Source organism: Dreissena polymorpha, chromosome 5 (genome assembly GCF_020536995.1).
Source record: "Dreissena polymorpha isolate Duluth1 chromosome 5, UMN_Dpol_1.0, whole genome shotgun sequence".
NCBI classification, from domain to species: Eukaryota; Metazoa; Mollusca; class Bivalvia; order Myida; family Dreissenidae; genus Dreissena; species Dreissena polymorpha.
Window position 1 is genome coordinate 80,371,801 of NC_068359.1, and position 20,273 is coordinate 80,392,073.

At 36.3% G+C, this 20,273-nt stretch overlaps 2 protein-coding genes across 7 annotated transcripts in view; one reads left to right on the forward strand and one right to left on the reverse strand.

Moving 5' to 3' along the window:
* Positions 1-5,383: 5,383 nt before the first annotated feature.
* Positions 5,384-13,891, forward strand: LOC127882454 (neuralized-like protein 2). 3 transcript variants are annotated; one of them, XM_052431095.1, is made up of 3 exons: positions 5,384-5,412; positions 7,111-7,888; positions 12,072-13,891. In XM_052431095.1, the coding sequence occupies exons 2-3, from the start codon at positions 7,195-7,197 to the stop codon at positions 12,191-12,193; spliced, it is 816 nt and encodes a 271-aa protein (XP_052287055.1). In that variant the 5' UTR covers positions 5,384-5,412; positions 7,111-7,194; the 3' UTR covers positions 12,194-13,891. The 3 variants fall into 3 exon arrangements, with proteins under 3 accessions (XP_052287055.1, XP_052287053.1, XP_052287054.1); XM_052431093.1 differs by lacking the exon at positions 5,384-5,412 and adding an exon at positions 5,426-5,601; XM_052431094.1 differs by lacking the exon at positions 5,384-5,412 and adding an exon at positions 5,652-5,765.
* Positions 13,892-17,784: 3,893 nt separating this feature from the next.
* The window catches only part of LOC127880871 (ribonuclease Oy-like), a 54,258-nt gene continuing 51,769 nt past the window's right edge, over positions 17,785-20,273 (reverse strand). For all 4 annotated transcript variants that reach the window (XM_052428340.1, XM_052428342.1, XM_052428339.1 and 1 more), the window contains exons 8-10: positions 20,047-20,095; positions 19,194-19,268; positions 17,785-18,763 (exon numbers count right to left, since the gene is read on the reverse strand). In XM_052428340.1, the coding sequence (XP_052284300.1) occupies positions 18,515-18,763; positions 19,194-19,268; positions 20,047-20,095 (373 nt within the window). In that variant the 3' untranslated portion in view covers positions 17,785-18,514. The remainder of the gene's footprint in view (positions 18,764-19,193; positions 19,269-20,046; positions 20,096-20,273) is intronic.

Genomic DNA, 20,273 nt, shown 5'->3' on the forward strand with positions numbered 1-20,273 from the left:
CGGTTTACAGTCAAAACGGCCCCAAGTCAAAACGTCCCCTAGTCAAAACGACCCAAAAGTTGGTCAAAACGACCCCATAAATGGTCAAAACGGCCCCACTTTGGTCAAAATGACCAAAAGTCGGTTTTTAAGTTGGTTAAAACGGCCCTACTCGGAAATCAGATAGGGGAGAGAAGAAAATAAATATATTGAATGTACTTCCGTTATTTTCTCTATCTTGGAATGATATTGGTGGTATTTTTTGTCAAATAAATTCGTTATTTCGGTAGTAAAATCTGTAATTACAATTTTAAAGGATTTAGTTTATATTACACACACACATTCAAACATTAAATTCAAACCTTAATTGCGTCGTGTTCTATAATAATTCTTAATCTTTTAACTATCTTACAAATTACTGATTGCGTCGGTACTTACCGGTAATTGAAAGAGCGCAAGTTAATTATGATAATTATGTATCTATGAGAAATTAGATTAATTGTAATTATATGATAATTATATCACAGTTGTATCACAATCAAAATGTATTTGATTACTTTTGATCACATTTGAAGTCGTTGATGAAGTTAACTTTAAAGGAATGAAAGGAGCTTAAAGTGATATTATGGGCATCTAACAGTATATAGGTGTCTATCGCAACCGTTGTTTATTTTTGGTGTTTTCACTTCATATACACTTATATTTGTTAATGCAGCATCAACATACTAAAACAATATCCCGGAAAGAGCAAAATAATCCATTTGAATATCAACCGTACTTTCGTTATGACAACTGACGACAGAAATGATTCGATGTACGATGTGAGTCTAAATGTAGTTTTCATGCAGATTCGTTCAGACGATACAAATGCACAATTTTGTTTTACGGATCATTTCGGCTTATAAGTCTGGGTGAGTCATGTAAAATATCGAAAATAATATATTTTTTTTTATAAACAACTGGAAGCAAGATGAGTTGTTGATAATTGGTCAGTTACGGTGTTACCACATTTTAACTAATTCTTTTGACCTGTTAATTCTTTTTTACGACATTCAGATTACAGATTTTAAATTGTAATAATGTCCAGAAATATCTGTATTTAACGTATTCTTGATGCGGCAATATGTATCTAGTCTTGACGAATTATTAATTTCACTGTATTGGAAAAGTAGCACCGGATTCGGATTCAGCGAGATAACATCATATAGATTTAACTACCTTATTGTTTTATTTCGACGGAATTTAAGGCCTCCGTAGTGAGTTTTTGGACGTTTAAACACTTTTAAACAAAACTATAAACTATGTAGAAGCATATCTTCTTGATCCTCCAGTACCGAGGGACCATGTTGAGGATGTGGCAGATACCTTCACGCTGATTACTGGTGGCTCACAGAATGGTAAAGACCTCCTCGTGGACACCCATGGATATTCATATGTTGTAAAGGTATGTGTCCGTAAAAAATTGATACAACTTATTTCCCGTTGATACAAAAATTTGGTAAATAACTAATTTATAACATTTATTTACTTTTGTTATAATATCATCATTACTTTAAAATTTATATATTTATTATGAATTTATTTAGTTATTAGCAGTAATTAGCAATAATGTCTTATTTTAATTATCTGACTTTACGGTTGTCAATTTAAACGTCTCTTTCACACTTGTGCCGGTATATTTCACGGGTAATATATCTGTATGTAAGAGGTGTGAAAGGTGCTATATACCACGTACTTTAATTAATTTTCATTATTATTCAATTAAAGTCAATTGGTATATAAATTATTATAACGTGTTACTTTAATGTTTTGCACTTGTTAAAAGTGTTGTATACTGCGCACCTTAATTAATTGGATTGCACGATTCAAATAAAGTTAATATATCTGGTATTTTACCAGTTAAACTTTTATTCTAAGTATTACTTACTGCGATGTTTTTGACATACAGGAACGAAGGAATGCGACAACCAGATGGCGCTGTTCAGTGAGGAACAAGTCTCAAGTGTGTGGTGCCATGGTTATGGAAAAAGGAGGAACTTACAACCCCACAGCTCTTTGCTTTTCTTTATTGTCAATTATTATGTTTTACAGCTATTGGAAACTAATTGATAAAAAGAGAATTAACACATTCTGATAAACATAGAAATTACTCATATTCTTACTCATATATCTCTTGCTTGTTAATTATTATGTTTGATTATGTAACTGTATATCGTCAAATAAATATAATATTGAACAAAGTGCTTTGTTACACATTGGGGTCGTTTTGACCAACTTTAAATCTGACTAATTGATAAAAAGAGAATTAACTCATTCTGATAAACATAGAAATAACCCATATTCGTACTCATATATGTCTTTCTTGTTAATTATTTTGTTTGATTATGTAACATGTATATCGTCAAATAAATACAATATTGAACAAAGTTCTTTGTTTCACATTAGGGCCGTTTTGACCATCTTTAAAACTGACTTTGGGGACGTTTTGACCAAAGTAAAGCCGTTTTGACTAGGGGACGTTTTGACTTGGGACCGTTTTGACTAGCTCCCTTATTTCAAAGCGTTGTAGTGAAATAAGGTCACTTCCATCAGCCTTGTTGGGCTAGCTCTTTAGCGACGTGGTTAAAGTGTCTGACTACCACTCAGGAGGTCGTGGGTTCAATCCCGGCTTGAGCTCAGTATTTTCTCATTAATGGCGACAAGGCAAAGAAAGAACTGTGAATGCGGGAATGAGTCGGAGCTGTTTAATAGTTTCTGGGAGGACCATGTGGATGCAAGAAATGCTGTAGCGGGCGTGTCTGGACCTTGAAACATTAAAAGGTGGAGAAGTGTAGTGAAATAAGGTCACTTCCAACACCCATGCTGTTGGGCTAGCTATTTAGCTTCACGACGCTACCCGACTGGATCTGAATCTGGACAGATATGTTGCAGTGCCTTTCGGCGTCTGCGCAACAGTAGAGAGGGAGGTTAGTCCCACTTTATCACATGCCATACCCTGTTTCCCATGTTATACAACCATTACATATTTTTTATATTACACATGTGTAAAATAACATTTTAATCGTTTTCATTGGCTTAGTTTGCGTTTTTTGACCAATCGCATTTTGTTATTTTGCTGAAATGACGTTGCAACGTCAAATGACGTCACGAAATGCACACAACATTCGGGATTTATCATTATGTCCGCGTAAATATTTATTTAATTTGCTTATTTAAAAGCATGTGATAAAAAAAATCTGTCACTCGTTGTCATATCATACCATATTTTATTAAGCTCGTCCAGGAAATTCGTTAGTAAGCTCGCCAAAGGCTCGCTTTCTAACAAAATTCCTGAAGTCGTTTAATAAAATATGGTATGATATGACAACTCGTGCAAGATCCTATATGTAGGACAGTTGACCTGAAACTTCCAAATGTGTCTGCGCTCACTACACTCTCTTCCAGATTGTTCCACTCTAGTATTGCCTTAGGGAAAGGTAGTTCTTATATAAAGGGGTTTTGCACTTGATTAGTGTGAAACACTTAGAGTGTTTGATAGAATAATTTTCAACAATGTTGTCTGCTGTAAAGTCTAAACAAAGTCTTAAGGGTAACTCTACATTTAAATTGCCGGCCTTCCTTCGCTCTCGGAGGGGTGGGATCTTCATACCTTTCAGCATATTTGTCACACAGCCAGGTGTTTTTGGTGGTATAGTATCCGGTAATGAATCTCGCTGATTGTTTTAGGATATTCTTAAGTATGTCTACGTCTTTTTGAAGGTGTGGGTCTCAGACAATTGAGCTATATTCAAGAGTAGACCTTACTTAGGCGAAGGATGCCGACCGTCGTCGGCATTTTCCCACTAAAGTTGTTTCACTTTTGCATATTTGAGTTCTTAAGTTTCATAATAAAAAAGCACGTGCATTATTAAGTAACATTACAAAGAATATGGATGTTTTGGGTCCCTTTTCCACATGCTGTGTGATTGGTTGTCTCCCTTTTTAAAGAATTAATTAATTGATTCATGTTTGAAGCATTTATATATATATTCTAGGTAATTGTAGCGTAAAATGTGTCGTATATGAATATCCTTTATTGACTATCATTTTAATATTTGCGCCAATTTGTGAAATGATTCTTTTTATTACAAGTGGGCTGTGTGATGGTAGGTACCTATTTATTTCACATGAATTCATATAAGCTTTGAAAAAATATTAATTTGGACTGATAGACAAATTCCTCTGATGCTATCTAAGTACCCAATGGTGAACTAGTTACCCTGGATTCAACTTGTTTCAATACACGCCCTCGGCGTGATTCAAACTCGTTAGTGTGCCCATACATCTAGCGACCAGTCTTCGCGTTCACTTTAAGCCCAACAGCCATGGGCTCTCGAAATTTTATTAGGGCTAATAAATATTAATAATTTATATCGATTTTTGATCAGTTTCTATAGAAGTAAATTTATTCGGGCTAGTGGTTTAAATGTATTACCTTCACGAATAATAGCGATACTTCATGTAAATTAAATTCATTAAGTAAATAAAATTCTATTTTCCAATGAATTTTAAATTTAAATTTTTATCTCAATTTTTTGTACTTCCTTCACCATTTTATGAGGGGATGGGGGTAAATGAATTCTTTCATGATATTTTCATAGATATCATGATTTTTCAAACATTGACTAATTATAATTTATTCTACATGTTATTATATAATGCCAGTAATAACTTTAAAACAGTTTTCAAAACATAATATCGGTAATACACTCTTCTGATTTTGTTTAGGTCCCAGTTTAGCAGCATGAAAAAGAACTATCCCTAAACACACGTTAGGTTGAATTGAACTTAAATTTCTTCAGAAACATAAGAAATTATATAATTTTCGCACGAAATACATATAATTTATAATGTGTGGTTTAAATTACAGACCAAGCCTTAATATATCGGTAATATCCTCCACTATGGTATTCTACGCGTTTCAAAACTAGTTGTTAATGCTTATCAAAGATACAAGATAATCTTGTTTTAAAAATACATTTCTATAAAAGCCGTCGATGTGACCCCTTTATGTTAACCGATCACATAAGACCTGAGGTTAGTTCGCAGTGGCGTAATGGATAAGATGTCCGACTATAGCGATCGGGAGGTCACGGGTTCGATCCCCACTCGGGAGCGTGCTCTAGATCTTCCCCAAATATACCAAGTACTGGTTATAGGATCAAACGGAATCGATAGCGTTTCCATTAGCCTGCGGGTTTCGATGCATCGAGCTAAAGTAAATAGGTTTAAACTAACCGTATAAAGCATCCTTCCGTAACAACATTTTATACATAGATGGTGACGTCACTACGTTATTGTCAGTAAGACCGGTGTGTACACAATGTCCGTAACAAGGGACGAAATGACTTGGGTACGAATTCAAGTGTTGACACCGGAAGCGGAAGTGAAAAGGTTTGGTAAATTGAGTGTTACCACTTGATAAGTGCTGTTGACGAAAATTGTTTCCTTTTTGACAATTTATAAACATATTGCGTTTTTTTAGAGAGATTTATACCTACTTCTATAAAACCATATGTTTTCGCCTTTTGAATTTATATAGAACATCGAAGCTCCTTGCTTATCATTTTACTGTTTTATCGTGTAAGTACCTGTTATCGAACAGCACCTATTATCGGACGTTTTGTTTTGGTTCTGTATGCACATGCGCAAAAGTGCGCATGACGTCACATTGATAAACAAATGGTCACACATGAAGTCCATGACCTACTTGCCTAATTAGCTTGTAACAAATGCGCCGAAAACAGGTTAAAGGAATGCATTTATTGTTATTTACACCGTTTTGTGTGTTTTTTGCTATTACTTTTTAAATGCATTTATCAAAACGTGCATTTACACACCAAAAAGCATATTTCCGTTTTCAATTTTGATTGCAGCAGACGCAGATTTTTTCGCCGAGTCCGGCTCACGTGATAGTTATTTGACTTTGTATATACTGGAGCAGTATTTATGAAGTGTCGGGTAATAGGTCATGTTTACATCGGCCGCCATTTTGTTTTGTCTGCTAGAGGTGACAATAATCAGGGAAACATAGTTATGAATTTTTGAAGGTAGTTTGCTGGAAAACTTTACAGATAAATCATGCAATGATTGAACTGTTAGTCATTTGTTAAAACAAAATGTTTTTGTCATTTTAAGTGTTTCAATTTTAAGGTAATTTAACGTAATTTCTTAGGTGTTCGATAACTGGTTCGTCCACCATAAATGCAAACTTGGTTGTTTTTCATAATTTTTACAACTGTGATGGTCTCTAAGTTTATAATACATATACAAAGTATGTTATATCTTGTATGTTAAGTAAAAAAATTAAAGGATTGATATATAAGCGCTGTGTTAACTGTCCAAATGTCTGTCGCACACAGCTCGTTTTCGGTCCAGTGATTTTCCGTGTCCATTGATATTGCAAGAGCTTCTATGTCCTTCTCCCCACAAAATGCAGGGCATCTGGAGCATCAGTGCAATAAGACAATTCAATGAGTCTCAGACCTGGGTAGAACCAGTACTTTGTATTTTTGTGGAAATCAAAAGAATGCTCCCACAGTGGGGAACAAACCCATCACCTAACGATCGCTAGGCGGACACCATACCCACTATGCCAGGGCTATATATTTCTTATGGAACATTTCTAGCTTAAGGCTGATGTTACTCCTTGACTCTTGTGTAAGGGTGCTTTGCTTCAAATTTGTCTGAAGTTTGACAAAAACATAACACTGCCAGAAGTGTACAATTATGTGAATTGGCATGCTGATGCATTTTTTTATGCTCAGTCACCTGTACAACTTGAACATATTATAATAATAAATAAATTATTAAAAATGCAATGAATATAGTGCAAACATGTACAAATGAAATAATGAGAGTGTAAGTAAAATAATCCCCCAAAAAGGGAAACGCCACGAAAATTCCCCCTCCTAAGGGCTGCGGACCCCTTCCCCCAAAGTAGTGTGAGGGCGCTGGTTTAACTTAATCTGTAAGATTCTCCTTGGAAACAAAGAATATTTTTAGAACAAGTTAATTCAGAAGTATTGCTTTTAGAAAGTCTTAAAATCCATTGCTGTTTTATATTACAGATTCTTTCCTCTATTTTTTCAGATCAAAATATTTCAAGATTATGGACAGACACAAGACCTTACTCAAAGGGTGAATTGTTGTTATAAATGAAACAAACTGCAGTGTATGGAAGACTCAGAGATGCCAGTGACAAGGTTTCACCCATACCATGGGCTTAACATCAGTCTAGAAAGTGACGACCAAGTCGCTTGCAGGACAACCAGCTTTGCTCATGCCTTGACATTCAGTGAAAAGCCACTAAAACCTGGAGAAGTGTTCTTAGTAGAAATCGAAAAGAATGAGAGAGGATGGAGTGGACATCTTAGAATAGGGCTCACACAGTTTAATCCAAATGAAAAGTTTGAGTTACCGCAATATGCATTACCGGATCTTGCCAATATGGGTAGGTCCTGGATATCAGCAATCACAAAATCATATAGTAGGCCTTTCAACCAAGACAGTGATCCTGGGACGTCTGAACCGTATCAGTCTGTGTTAGGAGACTCTGAAATAATTCATACTCCACAGGGATCATTTAATCGAAGCCTTTTGTTACCATTAAACCGGCTTAATAATTACACAAATGTATACTCACATGTAAGTAAACGAGAACAGGACCAAATTCTTCCCACAGACATTGGGAGTCGTATAGGTATCATGTACCATGTTGTGGACAATTGTGCGGAAATGCATTTTATCATCAATGGGGAGGATCAAGGTCCGACAGTGAAAAACATCCCGTACCAGTCAGGACCATTGCACGCGGTGGTAGATGTGTATGGAACCACTAAACAAGTTAGGATTGTACAGTTATATGGAGGTGAATATAGAAGCTGCATTCTGTAAAAACTGGGCTTGATGCATGTGCTTGAAGTATCGTCCTAGATTGTGAAGTCAACACAGGCTTATCTGGGACAACACTTATGCTTTTCTTGAATTTTTCATTCAAAGAAGTACATTCTAATCGAATGTCAAGTCTCAGCGGATAGTGTTCCGCCACAGGCTAATCTAGGACGTCAATAACACACGTATATAATTCCCTGTTCCCCCACAGGCTAATCTAGGACGTCAATAACACAGGTGCATTATGCCCTGTTTCCCCACAGGCTAATCTAGGACGTCAATAACACACGTGCATTATGCCCTGTTCCCCCACAGGCTAATCTTGGACGTCAATAACACACGTGCATTATGCCCTGTTCCCCCACAGGCTAATCTAGGACGTCAATAACACACGTGCATTATGCCCTGTTCCCCCACAGGCTAATCTTGGATGTCAATAACACACGTGCATTATGCCCTGTTCCCCCACAGGCTAATCTAGGATGTCAATAACACACGTGCATTATGCCCTGTTCCCCCACAGGCTAATCTAGGACGTCAATAACACACGTGCATTATGCCCTGTTCCCCCACAGGCTAATCTAGGACGTCAATAACACACGTGCATTATGCCCTGTTCCCCCACAGGCTAATCTAGGACATCAATAACACACGTGCATAATGCCCTGTTCCGCCACAGGCTAATCTAGGACGTCAATAACACACGTGCATTATGCCCTGTTCCCCCACAGGCTAATCTAGGACGTCAATAACACACGTGCATAATGCCCTGTTCCCCCACAGGCTAATCTAGGACGTCAATAACACACGTGCATTATGCCCTGTTCCCCCACAGGCTAATCTAGGACGTCAATAACACACGTGCATTATGCCCTGTTCCCCCACAGGCTAATCTAGGACGTCAATAACGCATGTGCATAATGCCCTGTTCCCCCACAAGCTAATCTAGGACGTCAATAACACACGTGCATAATGCCCTATTCCCCCACAGGCTAATCTAGGACGTCAATAACACACGTACATAATTCCCTGTTCCCCCACAGGCTAATCTAGGACGTCAATAACACACGTACATAATTCCCTGTTCCCCCACAGGCTAATCTAGGACGTCAATAACACACGTGCCCCCGTTCCCCCAGAACGAGGCTTATAGTGCTTGTTAAAAAAAATTCTGTAAAGACTCATACATAAGTTAAAATTGTTTTTCCAATTTAAAAAATTAAAGTCTTATAAAAGTCAATTCTTACAATTATTTGTGTATTTATTCTTCAGAAGATGACCCCTATTGATTTTCAGGTCATTTAAAAAATTGGGGCATTTCATGACATTTGATCTTAAAGTAAAAACAATGATTATATTTATGCCCCCCTTCGAAGAAGAGGGGGTATATTGCTTTGCTCATGTCGGTCTGTCGGTCGGTCCGTCCACCAGGTGGTTGTCAGACGATAACTCAAGAACGCTTGGGCCTAGGATCATGAAACTTCATAGGTACATTGATCATGACTCGCCGATGACCCCTATTGATTTTGAGGTCACTAGGTCAAAGGTCAAGGTCATGGTGACCCGAAATAGTAAAATGGTTTTTGAATGATAACTCAAGAACGCATACGCCTAGGATCATGAAACTTCATGGGTAGATTGATCATGACTTGCAGATGACCCCTATTGATTTTGAGGTCACTAGGTCAAAGGTCAAGGTCATGGTGACCCAAAATAGTAAAATGGTTTCCGGATGATAATTTAAGAATGCATACGCCTAGGATCATGAAACTTCATGGGTAGATTGATCATGACTCGCAGATGACCCCTATTGCTTTTGAGGTCACTAGGTCAAATGTCAAGGTCACGGTGACCCGAAATAGTAAAATGATTTTCGGATGATAACTCAAGAACGCTTTTGCCTAGGATCATGACACTTCATAGGTACATTGATCGTGACTCACAGATGACCCCTATTAATTTTCAGGTCACTAGGTCAAAGGTCAAGGTCACAGTGACAAAAAACGTATTCACACAATGGCTGCCACTACAACGGACAGCCCATATGGGGGGCATGCATGTTTTACAAACAGCCCTTGTTACATTTAATTCATTAAGCACAATGAACACACTGTACTTACAATGTTCAAAAAAATTCTGGCCTTTATTGAGGATAAACGTGTTTATGAATTTCATATACAAAAATGTTCACCATTTCTGGAAATGTGAATTGTGGAGTATGTTTTTATTTGACGTCCAATCATGAATGGGGTATTTTCGTTGAACATGATTTAAATGTGTAAAGCCATGTGTGCAGATTGGGCAAGTAAATTTAAATTTAGATTGAAGCAACATGTACACGTTATATTACGAGATGGGCAATTTTTATGTTTCCGCTTGTTTTCAAGTTGTTACTTTCAAACAAATTTAGAAAGGATTGTCAAATTTTAACCTGAGACTTTTGGGCAGATAGACTTATGAGTTGACTGAGCATTTAAGGATCATGAAAGTTTTTTAATTACATCTATGTATTAAAAAACAAACAAGCTGATAAATACTGTTTGAGAAACTATATTTCACAAAGTTGTGATAAAGTTAAGAAGTTGAACTTATCATTCTTTTTGCATTCATTAATGTTAACATCATCATTATAATTTGCTGTGTGATGTTTCTGGAACTAATAAGCACATTTAAAAGCAATGACATTTTTTGCAGCTTCCCTACTTAAAGTTTGTTCTTCAATCTGTTCCACTTTCTATATTTCATGGAGTTATTCATTGCCCTTTGATTCATTAATTTAATGTGCATAGGTTTATTCAGAATAAGGATCCGATACCCTTTCAAAGTAACTGATATTCATAATTTTTAGCTTGGCTGTTTTTGGAGAAAACCCGAGGTATTGTCATAGCCAGCTCGTTGTGTCGTCTGCCGTCCGCATCGTGCTAAAACCTTAACATTTTGTTAACCTTTTGAACATTGGTTCTGAAATGAAAATGCTTCCACCTACAACATTGAAACTTCATAAGTGTATGTAGCTGCATCTTGAGGAGTTCTACATGCCACACCCATGTTTGGATCATTAGGTCAAATGTCAAGGTCACTGTGACCTCTAAACAACAACAAAACAATTCTGACAAGCTTTCATTTATTCAAAACTGCACCCGCAGCCGAGCGTTGGTACCTGTTATGCGGTGCTCTTGTTATTAAATTAGATTATGTTCTTATTTACAAAGCGTCCATCAATTTCAAAGACATTTGTTTTGTCTCAGGAAATTCACTATTGAGAATCAGATAAATATTTTTCTATAATTGGTATTTTGGGAAAACAGGGCTTATTGCACGCGAGTACTTTTGTATATTCTTTTTCCAGATTGGTCGCAATCTGCAATGAAGGCACAATCATCAAGCCAGTTTTTTTTCAGAGACTGTCTCTTTTGATATGTTAAAACATGATTTTTAGCTCGGAGTTTTCGGAGAAAACCCAAGGTGTTCATAATTGTCATAGCCAGCTCATCATGTTGTTTGACGTCTGCGTCGTGCTAAAACCTTAAAATTTTGTTAAGGTTTTGAACATTTGCTCTAAAATCAAATTGCTTTCACCTACAACTTTGTAACTTCATATGTTGATGCACCTTGATGAGTTCTACATGCCACACCCATTTTTTGGGTAACTAGGTCAAAGGTCAAGGTCACTGTAACCTTTAACAAAAATAACAAAATTCTGACACGCTTTCATTTATTCAAAACTGCACCTGTAGCCGAGCATGGCACCTGTAATGCGGTGCTCTTGTTATGTCCCACATCCACTGTAGTGGGGGACATATTGTTTTTGCCCTGTCTGTTGGTTGGTTGGTTTGTGTGTTTGTTTGCTCCAACTGTAACATTTGCAATATTGAAGATACCAACTTCATATTTGGCATGCATGTGTATCTCATGGAGCTGCACATTTCGAGTGGTGAAAAGTCAAGGTCATCCTTCAAGGTCAAAGGTCAAATATATGGGTCAAAATTGTTCATTTAATGTACATTTTTGCAATATTGAAGATAGCAACTTGATTGGCATGCATGTGTATCCCATCAAGCGCACATTTTGAGTGTTGAAAGGTCAAGGTCATCCTTGAATGTCAAATATATGGGGACATAGTGTTTCACAAACACATCGCTTGTTGTTTCATGTTCCAGTGTCCACTCTTCAGAATGCTTGCAGAGACATGATCCTACAGGCAATAGGGAAGTCCCAGGTCAGCTTCCTGCCGCTGCCTAACAAGATCAAGAAGTTCCTGCGATATGAATGTGAACTGTGATACAACTTTCTAGAAATGAGCCTTACTCTGAGGAAATGGGGCTTAATCCATGTGCATAAAGTACCATCCCATATCAGCCTGTGCAGTCAGCACAGGCTTATCAGGGATGACACTTTCTGTCAAAACCGTTTTTTTATCTAAGAAGAGACATTTAAAGAAAAAAAACTTTCAAAGCAAGAAAGTGTTGTCACTGATAAGCCTGTGCTAAATGCACAGGCTATTCTGGGCCGACACATAATGCGCGTGCATTAAACCCTATTTTCTCGGAAAATAACTTTTAGCTGTCTATGAGCCTATAGAGTGTGCAAACCTTTGCAAGTGTGTGGACAGTGTGTCCAGAATGGGTAACAGGGTTGTGTAAAAGTCTCCATTGGAAATACATTTTGCCAAAAAAAAAAATATACAGTTTAAATTTGGAGTTAATTTCAGTTTTATTGCACCATGGTATGCAAGAAATTGTCTATATGTGTGTGTTTGTGTGCGTGAGTTGCATGTCAGATAAATTCTTATAAATACTCTTAAAGAAATTATAAACATATTCTCTTTGGTGCATTGAAAATACATAAAATTCATCAAGTTTTGATTTGTTGTTTTTAAGCTTTTTTTTGAGCTTGAAATCATAGATGTTTTGCTATGATTAATTTATAGCAGATGTCATACAACCATGAACAAATAACTGATGATTTACTAGGACTAAGTACAGCTACTGAAGTGTTAAAAAGTCTTTTTTATCAATTTTTAAAGTTCAATAAACCTACTTATTATCTCCATATCTTAGCATAGACATAAAGCCAGATGTTTTGAATATGAGCCAACATTGTGCAAACAGGTGAAATAGATATTTGGGAATCTATGACGTGTGATGAGTTTAAAGGGATCTTTTCACGCTTTGGTAAATTGACAAAATTGAAAAAAGTTGTTTCAGATTCGTAAGTTTTCGTTTTAGTTATGATATTTGTGAGGAAACAGTAATACTGAACATTAACCATGCTCTAATATAGCCATTATATGCATCTTTTGAATATTTTAAAACCTAAAAGTTATAAAGCGTTGCAACGCGAAACGATTGAATAATTGGGAGAGTTCTGTTTTTGTTGTTAAATTTTGTGAAACTACGAAGATTGCTTATATAAGGTATAAAATACGGCTAAATGTGTACTCGGCGGAATAGCTCAGTAGGTTAAAGCGTTTTTACTTTAGGACTCTGGCAGGACTCCATGGGTCACTGGTTCGAAACCTGCTTCGGGAAATGTTCTTTTCCTTTTTTTATTTTTTTTTCTTGATTTTTCACTGGAGCTTTTATGATCCAATGTTTACATTTATCAATATAAAGCATTTAATGAATAAGTTAAAAAAATGCCAAAATCTGTGAAAAGGCCCCTTTAAATGCTGTGAATATTTAAGAGGGTTGCTCATAAGATTGGTTGTTGAATAACACTTGTTCAGCATTATAATTACATTGCCTGCTACATGTAATTGTCTGACAATAATCATAATTTCACAGTTATGCAAATATGTAATTGATAATAACTTTTTACTGCACTTGCCCATTATGGTATTAGATTTGCAATCATCAGCAGCATGAGCACTTATGATGTAAGAATTGATACTTTCAATTGATGTTTAATGATTTTTTTTAGATTGTTTCCACATTGTTATGTTCCTCTTTGCCAAATAAAGCATATGGCATTCATCAAATACTTGTTTTTATGATATCTCAGCTAAATATGAAAATGGCTCTGGTTTGTTGAAATATATGGCCGCCAGGGAGCTGGGAAGTTTTCCTTATATGGCTAATGTAACACTCTTTACATTTTTTTTATAGTCCAATTTTCATGAAACTTTGTCAGAACATTTGTGTACTATATCTCGGCTTAGTTTAAAAAATGGTTCTGGTTTTGTTGAAAAACATGGCCACCAGGGGGCGAGGTAGTTTTCCTGCTATGGCTGTAGTGAAACCTTTGAAACTTGGTCAGAACATATGTTCTCATATCTTTGATGAGTTCATAATGGTTGGGGATCCTTGAAAAACATGGCTGCCAGGGATATGGCAGTTTTCCTTATATGGCTTTAACGAAACTTTGTTAATATTATTGAAGTCACTATATTAGTCAAATCTTTGAAAATAACTTTTGTTCTAAGTCTGATCTGAGTTTTAAATGGTTCTGGTCCATAAAAAAATGACTACCATGGGGCAGGGAACGTTTTCTTATATGGCTATTGTTAAACCTTTTTAAAATTCCACAAGTCACATTTAGTCCGATTTTCACAAAACTAGGACAATTTTTTTCCTGATATCTTAACTGAAATTTGAAAATTGTGTTGGTTCCCAGAAAATCATGGCTGGCTGCAAATGGGCTGGACAGTTTTCCTAATATGGCTATAGTGAAACCTTGTTATACTCTAATGGTTACAGTTATGGACAATTTTCATGAAACTTGGCCAGAACATTTGTCAAAATGAAATCTCTTTAGAGTTTTAAATGAGTCATGGGTCATGAGATGTAAAAGAAATAGATTTCTAGAAGTCACTTTCTGTTTCCAATCCCTACGGACCTTGGTCAGAACTTTTGTTTTTAACAATATCTAATAGCCAAGTTCAAAAATAAAAATGGACCTAGAAATTAAACTAATAAAGTACCTTCATAATCATTTTCAACTGAATAGTTTAGTTCCTTAGGGTACCAGGCCTTAAGGCCCATAGTTCTCTAGGTTGGCTCACCTGAGCACAATTTGCTCGTGATCAGATTTTGTGATTGCTTTTTCCTTTTTAGCTCACCTGATTGGTCAGGTAAGCTTTTGTGACCGGTCTTTGTCTGTCGTCCGTCTGTTAACATTTGTTCGTAAACACTCTAGAGGCCACATTTATTGTCCGATCTTCATGAAACTTGGTCAAAGATTTGTCCCAATGATATCTTGATCGAGTTCGAAACTGGGTCATGCTGGGTCAAAAACTAGGTCAATAGATCAAAAAAAAGAAGGACTACTTGTTAACACTGTAGAAGTCACATTTAATGCCCAATCTTCATGTAACTTTGTCTAAATGTCTGTCTTAATGATTTCTTGGTTGAGTTCAAAAGTGGTTCCCGTCCGTTGAAAAACATGGCCACCAGTGGGCGGGGCAGTTTTCCTTATATGGCTATAGAGAAACCTTGTAAACACTCTAGAAGACACCATTTTGGCCCAATCACAATGAAATTTAATAAAAACGTTGGTTTTATTGATATGTCAGAGGAGTTCCAAAATGGTCCAGATCAGTGAAAAAACATGGCCGCCAGGGGGCGGGGCATTTTTCTCAATATGTATATAGTGGAATTTTTCCTTATTTGGCTATAGAGAAACCTTGTAAACACTCTAGAAGTCACAATTTATGCCCAATCATCATGAAAGTTGGTCAAAACATTGGTTTTATTGATATCTCGGATGAGTTTGAAAATGGTCAGGATTGGTGAAAAATAATGGCTGCCAGTGAGCGGGGCATTTTTCTCTTTATTATAGTTTATAGTGGAAAATAGATGGTTGTCAAATTCTGCCCCTTGTTATGTCAACAGTTTTAAAAACTTTGGTGAATTTTGACTTAGAAAGAAATCAAGAGATGAACTTATAAATATTCAATAAATTTTCATATGTATTGTAAGTTAATTACTATATTCGGAATGCTTAGACAGACTGGGTCCACACAATGCGTTCTCTGATAGAAGGGTCTAGATAAACTCCAAAACAAGGGCTGTTTGTAAAACATGCATACCCCCCATATGGGCTGTCAGTTGTAGTGGCAGCCATTGTGTGAATATGTTTTTTGTCACTGTTACCTTGACCAAGTGACCTGAAAATCAATTGGGGTTATCTGCCAGTTATGATCAATGTACCTATGAAGTTTCATGATCCTAGGCCTAATTATTCTTGAGTTATCATCAGGAAACCATTTTACTGTTTCAAGTCACTGTGACCTTGACCTTTGACCTAGTGACCTGAAAATTACTAGGGGCCATCTGCCAGTTATGATCAATGAACCTATGAAGTTTCATGATCCTTGGTGTAAGCATTCTTGAGTTATCATCCGGAAACCATTTTACTATTTTGAGTCACTGTGACCTGGACCTTTGACCTAGTGACCTGAAAATCAATAGGGGTCATCTGCCAGTCATGATCAATTTTCCTATGAAGTTTCATCATCCTAGGCGTAGGCATTCTTTAGTTATCATCTGGAAACCATTTTACTGTTTCGAGTCACTGTGACCTTTGACCTAGTGACCTGAAATTCAAAAGGGGTCATCTGCCAGTCATGATCAATGTACCTATGAAGTTTCATGATCCTAGATGTAAGCATTCTTGAGTTATCATCCATAAACCATTTTACTGTTTCGAGTCACTGTGACCTTTGACCTAGTGACCTGAAAATCAATAGGGGTCATCTGCCAGTCGTGTTCAATGTTCCTATGAAGTTTCATGATCCTAGTGTAAGCATTCTTGAGTTATCATCCGAAAACCATTTTACTATTTCGAGTCACTGTGACCTTGACCTTTGACCTAGTGACCTGAAAATCAATATGGGTCATCTGCCAGTCATGATCAATGTACCTATGAAGTTTCATGATCCTAGGCCTAAGCATTCTTGAGTTATCATCCAGAAAACATTTTACTATTTTGAGTCACTGTGACCTTGACCTTTGACATAGTGACCTGAAAATCAATAGGGGTCATCTGACAGTCATGATCAATGTACCTATGAAGTTTCATGGTCCTAGGTGTAAGCATTCTTGAGTTATCATCCGGAAACCATTTTACTGTTTCGAGTCACTGTGACCTTTGACCTGAAAATCAATAGGGGACATCTGCCAGTCGTGATCAATGTTCCTATGAAGTTTCATGATCCTAGGTGTAAGCATTCTTGAGTTATCATCCGGAAACCATTTTACTATTTTGAGTCACTGTGATCTTGACCTTTGACATAGTGACCTTAAAATTAATAAGGGTCATCTGACAGTCATGATCAATGTACCTATGAAGTTTCATGATCCTAGGTCTAAGTGTTTTTGCGTTATCATCGGAAACCATCTGGTGGACGGACTGACAGACCAATGGACCGACAGACCGACCGACATTTGCAAAACAATATACCCCCTCTTCTTCGAAGGGGGGCATAATAAACACACAGACAAGTCTTTATATGGTGGACACCAAATCATTTCATACTCAAATACCTCAAGCGGACCAGGCTATAATATCAAAAGAGTTGTAATATTTATTTTTTATATATTAATTTTTTAAAAAGGCATGCAGAAAAATGGTCAAGTGACAAGGAAAGCTGGGCTTACTGCATGCATGTTTAGTGAAGTCAGCACAGGCTAATCAGGGACAACACAAGGCCAAGAGTGAAATTTTGTTTAAAAGAGAAGTCCTTTTAATGACAAATACCATAATAGTGGCATAAAAGCCAAAACAGCTTGTTTTTCATGCATGGAGTCCAGTTTTCCCATAATGAGGCAATATGTTTGCAGTGATGCCAGAAACTCTGGAAATGCATTTTCATTTCTAACAATGTATTCCCATTTTATTTTTTCACAAATAATATTACAAAACAAGTCACAATTCTTTGAACAAGATTTATTTTAAAGAATCATATATTTATAAAAAAATTAGCAATATTTAGAATTTTCAGAATGTCCAACAATAACAAGAAAACAACGAAAAAATGATATACATTTTCTTGCAAGATACTGAAATTTTACAGATATGGCACTGTACAAACAATAAATGATCACAAGAAAATTTAAATTGTACTATTACTAGAGTACAGTAAAGTCATGGAATAATAAGGTACAGGTTTACTGTTAGCAACATCAAGGTATGGGAATTTTTTACGAAAGCATGTTGTAATTTTTTTATTTCCTCCATATATCACAGTTAAAAAGTACAAAAATGTTAAACAAGACAAGGTTGAGTGCTGTAATTTTTTTCTTAAACTCACAGGTGATAATTGTGAACACAGAAACCACTTATGATTATGAAATTCCAAATAAAAACACCAGTACGGTTATTTCGAGGTTCTGTAGGTACCTTAATGCAATATCTGAATTCTTGGTTGGGGCTTAGAAATATTACTTTGTAGCCAAAATACTTGTAGTTTAGATTGCTACCTCAGATGGTGTGAACATCTGATTTTATTTTTTAAATAATTCACAAAAATTCAGTAGCCAATTCTTAAAGATTTGAGAAGCAACTGTCTTATTTGGCTTCTGGTAACGGGAACATATGATTAAGCTACTCAGGTCTCCCTAAACTGGCTATCATGGTCACCTCCATCAACTCACAACCCTGCTTATCGGCCGATCAAGTCATCAGGTAGTTCAAACATGCCAGTCTTTCTGTTGAGAACATACTGTATGGGTGGGTAATTGAAGTTGTAATGCTGCGGGCAGTTCGACTGAGACTTGATGGTCTTGTATGAGCCAGACTGGTTTCCTCCCTTACTAGAGTTTTCTGAGCCTGGACAGGCAACTGGCGTGAAATCGGTCTTACTCAGGCAGATCTCTATTTCACTAACTAAGTGAAAATCAGTACCATTGTCCTGAAAAGAAATTAGAAAGTATATAATCCTATGCTTGGTTCACATAAGTGATTTGTTTAAGGGATTTTTAATAAAGGTCATTTTGAGCCGAAATTTGGCCCTATTTCACAACTCAAAAGATATGTATTGTTGGCCTATAATAACTTTGAAATTCTGCTCTCAATGTAAGCCTTATCTGGAAAAAAAACTTTACTGAATTTGAACAAAAATCAACAAAGTTGGAAAGATTTTTGTATAAGTTCATTGCTTATTTCATCAAACCAAGTTGCAGTGTAAGTTATGATAATATATTATGTTTTTGTAGCACAGTATTTGACTAATGTTTCGCACATCCGACCATGAAACCATGCATGACTTTATAATGGAAAGTATAGCTCCTGAACAGACTGCATGAATTTGAAGGCTTTGTATTACAACTACCAATACATACCAATTTGATGTAGGAGCATTCTATATTAGGATCAAAGCCAGTAGACTGCTTCACTGCTGCCATGAACTGTTTGTACTGCAATACAAATTAAAGTAGGCATCTATTGTACCATGTTTAGTCTATAAAAACAAAAAAGACCCTCAATCTAGGAAACTTGGGCATAATGCATCCAATTTTATGGAATTTTTCTTTAAAAGGGTGTAAAATCCAGTGCATGTGGAAAGTGTCATCCCTGACTAGCCTGTGCACAAAACACAGTCAATCTGGGACGGAACTTTATGCACAAGCATTAAAGTTCCTTTTCCCCAAGTGTGACTCTCATAGTGTTTTGAACACACAGAGATTACAATGAATCATTCTGAACAAAATGAAAGCAAGTCTGGAACATTTTGAATTAGATATGTATATGTAAGCTTTCAAATCTAATCATTCAAGCAAACTCTAAAATGATCAGCCATGCTGCAACATTCATTTAAGGCATGGTTTGAATAATTCTAGTGATACCTATTTTTTAAGATAATTCAAATCAATATTTTCACATGCGCGTACACATTTGTTATGAAAAACTGATGTTTGAAATTGTTTCAAATGTCTTTAAAACTGTTAACCCTTTACGCCTTACTACGAAGTTTGTAGTCCCTTAGAAAATCAAATTAAATTTAACACCTTTCTTACTCGATTCAACTTTTAAAGGCTTAAATTTTCTTAACCCCAAAGAACTGATGAGCAGCAAAGAGCATAAAACGTGAACAGACTGCAAGTTTCATGCAGGCTGTTCTTGTTTTATGCTATCCGCATATAGCCATTAATTTTTTTGCCTCTGAGCAAAAAAGGGTTAATACTGTCAACTTACACTGTACTGTGCAGTAGGGCTTGGGGTCACACCTCCATCACTAAGCATTCTGAAATAATAAGATCGCGAAGAATAAATATGTGCCCTGTTCTGGGAAAATGGGGCGTAATGCATGTGCATAAAAGATAGTCCCATATTAGCTTGTGCAGTCTGCACAGGTAATCACGGAAACACCTTTTCACTCAGAATGGATTTTCATTTAAAAGAGACTTATGTTAAACCTGGTT